The sequence below is a fragment of the Corvus brachyrhynchos genome, unplaced genomic scaffold (assembly GCF_000691975.1).
Source record: "Corvus brachyrhynchos isolate BGI_N302 unplaced genomic scaffold, ASM69197v1 scaffold34, whole genome shotgun sequence".
NCBI classification, from domain to species: domain Eukaryota; kingdom Metazoa; phylum Chordata; class Aves; order Passeriformes; family Corvidae; genus Corvus; species Corvus brachyrhynchos.
In genome coordinates, this window is record NW_008238126.1 from 8,437,836 (window position 1) to 8,448,510 (window position 10,675).

At 51.4% G+C, this 10,675-nt stretch overlaps 1 protein-coding gene across 1 annotated transcript in view; it reads right to left on the reverse strand.

The window, feature by feature from the left end:
- Positions 1–1,877, reverse strand: part of KANK4 (KN motif and ankyrin repeat domains 4) — an 11,993-nt gene extending 10,116 nt beyond the window's left edge. Inside the window, exons 1-2 of the mRNA XM_008633120.2 lie at positions 1,793–1,877; positions 4–222 (exon numbers count right to left, since the gene is read on the reverse strand). Of these exons, the coding sequence (XP_008631342.1) occupies positions 4–222; positions 1,793–1,808 (235 nt within the window). The 5' untranslated portion in view covers positions 1,809–1,877. The remainder of the gene's footprint in view (positions 1–3; positions 223–1,792) is intronic.
- Positions 1,878–10,675: the final 8,798 nt, after the last annotated feature.

The following is a 10,675-nucleotide window of genomic DNA, read 5'->3' on the forward strand; positions in this document are numbered from 1 at the left end:
CGCGGGAGCCGTTCTCGGGCAGGCTGAAGTTGCGGGGCAGCGTGCTGAATTTGGGCTGCTTGGCTCTGCGGTGGATGTGGACCCTCCTGATGGTGTTGCCTTTCTCGATGTCATCCACGTACTTCAGGAAGTCGAGGTCCAAGTGGAAGCCGTAGGGCGTCTCCAGGGAGTAGGGGAGGCCGCGGGGCTGCTCCCTCTCCCCGTTGGGTGGCTGGCCCTCTGCTGAAACAACCCGTAAAAAAGGAATTACTGAATTTTGAGAAAAAAAAAAAAATTGTTTAGAGCAAGGGGGAGATGTTTTTTCTCTTCTCATCTCAGTTTTGGGCAGGCAGGGGCTGCAGCTCATTATCATGGAGGCTCGTGGTGAAGCTGTGCAGAGACACAGTGACACACGCCAAGCTCTGATCTGCTTTTCCAGAGGTGCATCAGGTAATTGTTGCACTGAGGAAGCAAAAAATTTGCTGAAATCATGGCTCTAATTGGCAGTTAAGAAAACAGCAGGTTTTGCAGGCAGTGCTACGTGTCTGTGTAGGTATAGGGAGCTGCCTGGTGGATAACAAATGCAGCTCAATAACAGAAGGTGGGACCAGTCTATGACAATGACATTTTTCAAGGCTTTTGGTTTGGTTTGAACTTTTCGGTGGCATAAGCCAAAAATTTGCTGAAATCATGGCTCTAATTAGCAATTAAGAAAACAGCAGGTTTTGCAGGCAGTGCTACGTGTCTGTGTAGGTATAGGGAGCTGCCTGGTGGATAACAAATGCAGCTCAATAACAGAAGGTGGGACCAGTCTATGACAATGACATTTTTCAAGGCTTTTGGTTTGGTTTGAACTTTTCGGTGGCATAAGCAGTGCGCACCAAGCAGGAAAATCATTGCCTCGCTTCACCTGCAAGCGCCAGGTCACAAATTATTCCTTGAAAATGGTGGATCCAGGCAGAGGCTGGACCCAGACAGCGCCAGCCGGGCGTTCAGAGCTGCAGCCATGCAGAACACGTGCATCCCAAGGTGACCGGCTCACTGCTCCCAGCACAGCTCTTAATTGAGGCAAATCACCACTAAATGGGTGTCCTGTGTTTGCCCACACAGCCAGCACAGGCAAACAACAGCTCTCTGCCGAGTCTTCCCCTTTTAACACAGCTTAACACAGCCATCTCCAGCCTGCAAACGTTCACAACCCCCAAATTTCCACCTTGAGAGCCCAAACAGTTAAATTTCTGCACCACTGATGATTTTCTTTATGCAGCAAGTCCCTGAAACCACAGTGGTTTGGGCTGCTGTGCACCTCTGAGCAAACAAGTTGGGCTTAGGGAGGAGGAGGAGGAGAAGGAACCAGGGCCCAGGGGAGACACCCCTCTGTCTCCATCCTGGTGGAGCAGCTGGAGAGGACCAGGACAATTTGGAATGGATTTTGGTGCTGCTCATCAGAGAGCATCACTGAGATGCAGGTGCTGTTCGGGTGGGAAGCAGCACATGGAAGTCAGAGGACGGACAGAGGGAAAACAGCACTGGGGTCATCACAGGGCACAGGAGCACAGCTGGAGGGTGGGAGCTGGGATCTGTCCCAGAGCACGGGAGGACAAATATGTGCTGATCTACAGCTGGGACCTGCTTTGCTGTGGTTTTTAGGAAGTCTGCATAATAATAAATGATGCATTATTTACCTCTTGGCCCCACATCTACAGAGAACAGGTTATTTACAGTATTTCTGGTGAGGAAATTACTCCAGGGCTTGGTTGGGTTTTTTTTTCAAGGAATAAATGAACAAATGAACATCCCATAGCCTCCATACCTTCTGTCTTCTCCATGGTGGGGTCTAGCTGGGCTGTCACTTAAACATCTTCCGACAAGGGCTGAGGAGTCGCTTCACCCTTGAAAAAAAAGAAATGGATACTTTTAATTTAATAAAAGAAAGCTCAACCATATGAACTTCATCTCTCCTTAAAGCCTTACAAGTCTTCCCAGTCCACCCCCCTCCCACTTCCCATCTTCTGCAGCCCAGTGGTGTCCAAAGGCTTTGAAGCTGCTGAAATCAATAGCTCCTTTTCCAGAGGCAACAACTTGTGCTTGACAGACACATCCTGGGAAGCTGGTCCTTGTAAAACATCCCCTGCATTACAGAGCCTTTGACTGCCAGCGAGGACAGACAGACATCTGAGATGACTCGAGATCGATGGCACAGGGACTCTCCACTGACTCCTGTAAGCTGGAGATATCCAACATGATATAACATCCCTGACAACAGGGGTATAAACTACACACAGAAATGACTGCTTTGCCTTTTTTTTTTAATCCACAACAAGCAGAGATTCAGAATTTATGTTGAATCTCTTTCAAATGACAGCCATTACTTCAGAGCACATCCCTACTGTTAAAAAGAACCTGCACCAAATTGCACTGAATCACAGACAAATTGCTTTCAGCTCAGGGAACAACTTCAGGTATCTACCCCAGCCAGCACTGAGATCTTTGTATCATTCCTGGGCTCTGTTGCCCTCCAGCTCCTTCCCATCATGTGGACAGGGGTGAGACCCTCCTGGAGCATGAGAAATTAAGGCTGGGAACAACCAAGAAAGGTCCTGGGTGAAACTTCTCTCCTCCAGGCCCTTTAGAAAGGCACAGGGAGGAGGCAGGGAAGGCTGAAGGAGGTTGGGGCAGTTGGACATCACAGCAGGAGGCTCCCTGGCTTGTGTGAGAAGGACAACAACGCTCTGAGTGAGAAGGTCTGGTTTTAATTTCTGCTACAGAGGATGAAGTGGGAGTTTCTTGAACAGTAGGTTGTTTATGATTCTCCTTACAGTATTCAGTTTGGTTCCTGGCCAGAGACAGTCCCACAGCCGCTTGGAAGTCCATCCCTTCTCCTCCAGTGCATCCCTGAGTTAGGCAAGATTCTCAGGGCAGGACAGAGCAGTGCAAAGCCTGTGCTGAGCCAGCCCCAGCTCACACCCATCTCATGGACCAAACCACCAGAGTCTGAACGCATTTTCTGCATGCACAGCTTTGCCTCAGCTCCCCATGAAGCAGCTCCAGCCAACCTTTACCAAAGACCAGATGAAAAATGAAGTCAAATCCTGCTGTACTGTTACCATAGGACATTGCCTCATCCCTGGAAGTGTTGCCTCATCCCTGGAAGTGCTACCTTTTAAAGAAACAATTAGCTGTCAATCAGGTAGGCATGTTTATGGTGGATGTACAGCCCTGATGGAAAGTCAGGAAGGTCCCAGCCCAAGGAGAACATCAAAGCTCTCCAAAGCTCCTGCAGGGTCACAGAGGGTCACGCTGATTCCCACCCAGCACCTTGTGAACTCCTGGAAAGCTCCTGACATGCTCTCCAATTAACCACACTGCTTCTGCAAAGGGCAGCTCCTTTTGTCTCCTCCTGCCAATGAACAGCACGTGCCAAAACAAACACCAACCTCTCTCTCAAATGTTGTTTCTTTCCCTTAATTTCCCGACTGCAGCCAACTACAGCCTGACCAGTTATACTCCCCTCTTCTAGGTCATTTATTCAGAAGAGGGGGGAAAAGCCAGTGAATAGGATGGTTTTTAATATCTAGATAATTACATCTATTTGGATCATTTATGAGCTGGCCGGGTCCCAACTCTGCAGCCCAAACTGATACTACGACTACTCTCTTTTGACCAATCTACTTCAAAATCGCCTCGTAAAAGGATGCTGAATGTACCCAACCGGCTTGCTGATGTTCTCCTGTCCCCCCCAGGGCAGCTCAGGCATGGAGAAGATGGCTTCGAGCCAAAAATGTTCCTCTTTGGACCCCACAGCTGCTCTCCCATGCCTGTCCCTAAGAAAAATTAGATTAAAACATGAAGTCATCTGCCAGAAGTAGCAGACCCTGACACCCAGGGTCCAGCCCATAATTTGAGGCAGGGCAACACTTTCAGGTGGGTCTCCATCCTTCTGAAACCTGTTAGGCTGACCCTCTGTCGGGTTCTATATTTGCTGAGTCTTCTCTATTAAATAAAATGGAAGAACATTTCTTTTTCTCCCCATGCATCGCTGATTTTTACCTTTGCTACACAGAGAGGCCGTGGGGAGGATTAATCCGGATTGGAATTAGGCTGTTTTTCTTAAGGCAGGAATAAATACATACAGAAATGGAAACGGAGAAGCCAAATATGTGAGAAGGCAACCGCACAGAGCGAAGTGGTTTTATTCCCTGGGGCAGCCCGTTTGCAGGGACAATGTACTGTCTTTTTAACCAGCCTGGACTCAAACACTGGCTCTTTACACTCACATTTAACCCCTCTTTCACTCCATCCCACTCGCCAGGCAATGTGATCAGCTCCCCCATCCACCCCAGCCAGGAGAAAGGAGAGCACCATCGCACCCCCAAATATTTCAATTACAAATTAACTCAACCACATACCACAAATATACACAAAATTCATTCTGCCAGAGCGTCTTGATAGTAATTTTAACTGGGAAACAGTTAACCCTGAGCCTATAAATTAACAAGATAATCCACCAGCACGTTAGCACAGTCTCATTAGCTGTAACACAACATTATTTGAGCTCTGCCTGTCTGTTCTCCTGCACTGCAGCAGCGGCTCCAGCACTTTGTGGTGAAAGGAAAAACTGTGGTTAGCAAAGCATTTAGTCATGTTACCTTCTCCCGCTGGCACCTACAAACCCCCCGGGGAGCAGCAGCTCCTGCCTCCCTCCAAAGCATCTTCTCCCGTGCCCAGAGCCGGCAGCGAAGGGTTCGGAGCACAAACGCGTCGTGGCTGAGCCCCAGCCTGCTCCAGCAGCTACAAAGTTGGTCAGCTGAGCTGTGACCTTGCTCAGAAAGCAAATACAAGTTTAAACCAAGAAGCACAAAAGAGGGATTGATTTTCCAATAGAGCAGCCCACGGCTCTCGGATGACCTTTGCGAGGACAGTTCAATCCCGGTGCATAAAACGAGTGACTTTTCCACTTAATAGTTATCTTTCCCAGAAAACACAGAGCACCGAGTGCTGCCTGGGCTGTCGGGGGTTCTCCCTTATCAGGGCTGATAATTGAAAGGAGAGTCAATAATTAACGGCGGGGTTGTTGCTGTACCTGATGCTGCGGCTGCAGCCCTCCGCATGCTGCACCTCCGGGCTGGATGGAGCATTAGCAATTCCATGAGCGCCTCTCCCGAGGAAACGCAGCCGGCTGCCGCGGCTCGCAGGCGGCAGCTGGGGGGAAGCTGCAGAAGGGCTCAGTGTCCCCAGTTCCTCCCGGCGGAGCAGACACAGCCCCACGCCCTTGTCCCCGCAGCTCCGGCCCCTCTCGCCGTGTCCGGCCATCCGCAGCCCCGGGAGATGCCGGACGGGATGGGCAGGGGGAATGACGGCGGCACGGGCAGAGGATGTCGCGGTGTCCCCGGGCTCCCGGGGGGGACAGTGGCACTCTCCGTATCAAACTCTCCAGCCCTTGGCTCTGGGGTTATCCATCCAAACTTCCAGCTGGCAGAGCAGACACGTGGAACAGGCTGCCCGGAGAAGCTGTGGCTGCCCCTGGATCCCTGGAAGTGTCCAAGGCCAGGCTGGACGGGGCTTGGAGCAGCCTGGGATGGTGGAAGGGGTCCCTGCCCATGGCAAGGGGTGGAACGAGATTTAAGGGCTCTAAGGTCCCTTCCAACCCAAACCGTTCTGTGATTCTGTGATTTTGGGCAGGGTACTTGTGGCATGTGGCTCAGTGATGGGCAGGGTGCCCGTCCCAAGCCTGTCCCGAGCTCCGGCATTGGCATTCCCCTCGGGCATCCTGGACTGCTGCCCCTCCAGGCTGGCAACAGGGACAAATCCCTCAGTCTCCGCACTGAACTTGCAACAACCTCATGCTTGCAAAGGCCGAGGGGTTCACTCACTGCCCGGGCTGCAAACCTCTTCCAGGGCTGGGAAAGAAAATCCTGGGAAGTGGAGGAATCCCCTGGGACGCGGGGGCTCTGCTGGGGGCTCTCACCAGGGACTCCCATCACAGAGCAGTGCCAGCACCTTTCCCATCGCTGAACGAGCAGCACAACCCAAATCTCGTGCTAGGGAGGAAAACCACATCTTGTCACTGTGTGAGAGCAGAGCTGCTGGCGCTGCTCCAGCTCCCTACAACCCCCAAACGGGACTTTAACACATTAACTTTGAAGAAAAGCAGGCAAGGTTTGCCTTTGCAGGAAGCAGAGTATCTGGATGCGTAGAGAACCAGCAGTGTTTGTCCTTTTGCCAGCTCTCCCCGAGGCACGGATGGGTTAAACTTCCTACCCGAGGAATGAAAAATAATTTCAGCAGCCGGCTAAATGCCGCCTTTCCCAAACACTGCCTTTCCCAAATGCCGCCTTTCCCACGCGGCTCCATCCCACACCGCGCGGGGCCTGACTCGGTGTCGATGGCTTTCTGCTTTCACAAGCAATTACTGAGCCTGAGGTTCAAAACCAACTCCAGAGCACGCTGGCTCATTTTCTGCTGGATTCTTCTGCTTTAGTTACGCTTGCGCGTCTTTTCTGAGTGCATTCTGCTGCTCGTGCTCTCCAGACAAAGCAGCACGGTGGAAAAAATACAAGTATTTCTATATGATGCTGATTTAAAAGTCATTCTGAAAGAATTGTTTGGTCTTCCCACTGGAAAGACCTAGCAGGAAGCTTTAATTTGGAGCATTTCCTCATTGCAATTACCCACATACGACCTACAGTTGTTCCCAGATTTAATCCCTCTGCAACTGAAGAAGTCTGCGACCCCTTAAATAAGCTTTTAATCGGGAGCTATGAGGGGAAGGAGTCAAAACATGCAAATTAATTAATTATGGGCTAGTACTTGATGGATTTACATCTGGCCTCTGATCGCTTTGCCCAGGGGGGCTGCTGCAGGGGGGGAAGTGGGGAAGGGGCTCACCAAGATTGTCTCCCAGGCATGAGAACTGAGGTCATGGCCTGAAACTGCTGCTGCTTCACATCAGGCACCGCAGCTGGCGGGGGGGTTTTGCTCTGCCGGCTGCTCCCATGGATGAGAGGAACCAGACGGCCCTGAAGTGGCTCAAGAGCCATCCCATCCACCCCTGCTGGCCACCACTGCTGCCTCCCTGGATGCTGGCAGGGCTGCTGCCTTCCCCTCCCCACACAGAATCCCTGTGGCATGGCAGGTTTGGGCCTCACCCCCTCTCCTCTCCACCACGGATCCGTCACAGAGCGACTCAGGTCGGAAGGGACAACGGAGATCATCCAGTCCCACCTCCCTGCCCCAGCAGGGTCATCCCAGAGCACCTTACCCAGGATTGTGTCCAGATGGGTCTGGAATACCCCCAGTGAGGGAAACTCCACAGCCTCTCTGGGTAATCTGCTCCAGTGCTTGGTCACTGCCCAGGGAAGTTCTTCCTCATGTTCAGGTGAAAATTCCTGGGCATCAGTTTGTGCCCATTCCTCTTGTCCCATTGCTGGGCACCACTGAGCAGAGCCTGGTCCATCCTCTGACACCTCCCTTTGGATACTAATATCCATGGACGCGGTCCCTTCTCAGTCACCTCTTCTTGAGACTGACCAGGCCCAACTCCTCAACCTTTCCTTGTAAGAAAGATGCTCCAGGCCCTTCCTCATCTCCTCAGCCTCCACTCCAGGAGCTCCATGCCCCTCTTGTCCTGCGGAGCCCAGAGCTGGACACAGCACTCCAGATGTGCCTCACAGGGCTGAGCAGAGTGGCAGGATCACCTCAGAGTGACCCACAGACAGAGCTCACCCTCGGCACCCAAAGGGTTACACCCAAACCTGCTCCATCCCGGTGGTCTGGATTGCACAACAACCGGCTGAGCTATCACTGCAAATGGACATACCAGGAATAAAAACGGCCTCTCTGGGAATATTTGTTGTACGGATTTTTCAATTCTGTTTTCACTGCAAAGGAAGAAAAATAACCCACTTCCAGTCTGCTGGGGACATGCACACGGGTGGGATCTGCGCTGTGATCCGCTGCTGGCCGGCACGGCCACGGGAAGGAGTCTCCCTCCAGGAGAAAAAGAAAGAGGTTTGAAAACTTTGTGGGATTAAATAAATACCTAGCTAAATAAAAGCAGTTTAAAGTCCTGGTTTGCACTGCAAGGAGTTGTCACGAGGCTTCCCAAAGTGAGAGCAAGCAGGGTTCCTGCAGGATGAGATCTGAATCCCAGAAGTCCATCAGCCACCTTCCCACATGTGTCTGGCATCACACAAAACAGCTCTGCCAATGGTCCTGTGCCCCGCAGCATCCCTTGGAAGGGCTGCTTGAGGGGACAGAAGGCAGCTGAGCAGATCCAAAATTAACGTGGGGAGACCAGACAATGCCTGAGCCACTGCTATAAACCCAACAGCAACCAGGAGGAAAAGTTTCCACGCTGGATCCATCCCAGCCTGCAGCCACGCCACCACACATGCGGGGCAGGCTTCCCTCTGCACTGGTATCACCCACAGCACATGCTGAGGCAGAGCAGGACTGGATTTAGGGATGCAAAACCTGTTACTTATGGGAAGAGCCTTCATCCTGGGGCCAGTGGATTGGTTCAGCACATGGCTGATGACAGTGGGTACCCCACAGCACCGGGATCTTATCGCACCCCAAGAGGAAACTCCCTCAGCTGCTGCCTGCCCAGGGCATCTCCAGAGCAGAGTTGGGAGCTGGAAGCAATTTGTGAGTGCTGGAGAGGGACGAGCTCTCTCTGCAACTCATCAGCTTGTGGCTGATGATGGAGAGGTCCAGGCTGGCCTCCCACCCTCTCTGCAAAAAAAACAGTGGAGGAGGAGGAGGCGGATGGGGCTGGAGCCGGGGGCAGTGTGCATGGAAAACATCCTGGAGGCATGTGGGGCCTCCCCGGGGTTTGAAGGAGAGGGTTCACAAGGAAGCTGAATAATGAACCCAGCACCACTTAATAAAGAAGCCAAACTCTTTCAGCAACCCCCAGGTGTGCAACTCTTGGTACTTAAACAGCCATTTCAGGCCCCGTTCCCTGATTTTATTAAAGCTGCTCGTTGCTGTCTAATAAATGTTGTGAACTTCCTGCCAGCATTTCCATTAGAGACGGGTCAGACCTGGAGGTATCGGATATCCAAACCCTCTCCCTCTTTTACGGCTTACCAGGAGGGGAAAACGATCACATTCACCCCCTCCTCTGATAACCTCTTTCCCGACTGACCTTCAGCTCATTCCAGCCACAGACTTACAAAAGCTTTGGTTGATTCTCGTGATTTTTTCCCATGCCTTGAAAACTGTGATGTTTTCCCTAAAGTCTCCTTTCCCAGAGCCAGGTGATCACAAAAAACACCCAAAGCCCTGAAACAAAAGTGCTGCACAGTCAGAAGGCAGACAAAAATCTGAGGTGCCTCGTTTCTAGTGTTTATTCTTTTTGCCTCAATCCCACAAGTTTTGAGGGAAAATAATGAAGCCATGCTATGGCTTCTGGTCTCTTCCAAGCTGCTGGTTTCCACCTCCTTGACCTTGGGACAAGTCAAGCTTTGCTGCCATGATACTGAATAACTCCCACGTGGTCAAAGACAGTGGGACATTTTAGGTGCTTTTAGGAAAACCCTATTGTCTGCATTTCTCTCCTCTTCCCTGGGCAACCACCGCAGTCCCCCACGGAGACACGGAGCCATTTCACATCGATTTCTGACCCGAACCAACAAGACTTGGATTGATCACACTCCTGACAGGTTTAAAAACCTCTTCACACAGGAACGTTTCTTTTTCAGGCCACCTGAAACCACCCTCCTCATCGATTGGGACTGCAGAGAGGATGGACGTGCCGCCTCCCTCCTCTGCTGGTGATTTCTGTGTGGATAACAGGAGCTGGGAGCCCTGGAGCAGCATTTCCCACCTCTCACCCATTTGGGGTTTTTCCTCCAGGTTTTTGACCAAGCCTCAGCCACATATTGCTGGTGTAGTTTCAGCTTTCTCACTTGCACCACACTCAACCCTGATGGGCAGAGGAACCGGCTGCAACGATGAATTTAAGATATTCCCATTTGGAAGATGGGGACCTCTCTGTCTGGGTGGGTTTTTCACCATATTTCACATTTCTGACTCCATCAAATTGTCCATTTGGGCAGTGTATCTTGATAATGACACCACCTTCTTTTTCCTCAGGTGCTTTTTTTTCCTGTGCTGTTTAAACCTTGGGATGGGCAGGACTTGAGGCTTCCCAAAGCATGAATTCCACCAAGGTCTAAAATAAATAGGGTTTTGAAGCAGGAGCTCCCTGCAGCCGGTTCCTCCCCACTGCTCTCCCCTGGCATTGTCACTGTGAGGATTTCTGCCCCAAGCCATGGGCTCCTTCACACCCCTTGAGCTGGGGTCAGGGTTTTATTGACCAAAATCTGCATCCCACTGCTCTGGAGTGAGGCAGAGTCACATAACCCCTGTCAAACAGGGCACCAAGTGGAAAATACAATAACTTTCCCTAGTGGCTTTTTTCCCCTCATCAATGGGGCCACGCTCATCCCTGTGGCTGCTCCCAAAGCTTCCTTGAAAAGACCCAAGATTTGGTGAGTTGGGCTGCAACACACAGTGATACAAATGTGACTTTTAAAATATCTGGCAGCTGTAAAACCACCAGGGGAGGGACCTGAATCAGCACCGAGCTCGTGAATGAGCCTGTATTCATCCAGCAGCTGTGTCCCAGGATCTCAACACCGCTCCTGATTCAAGGAATGCTTTGAGGCCAAACCTCTCCCTCCCAAAA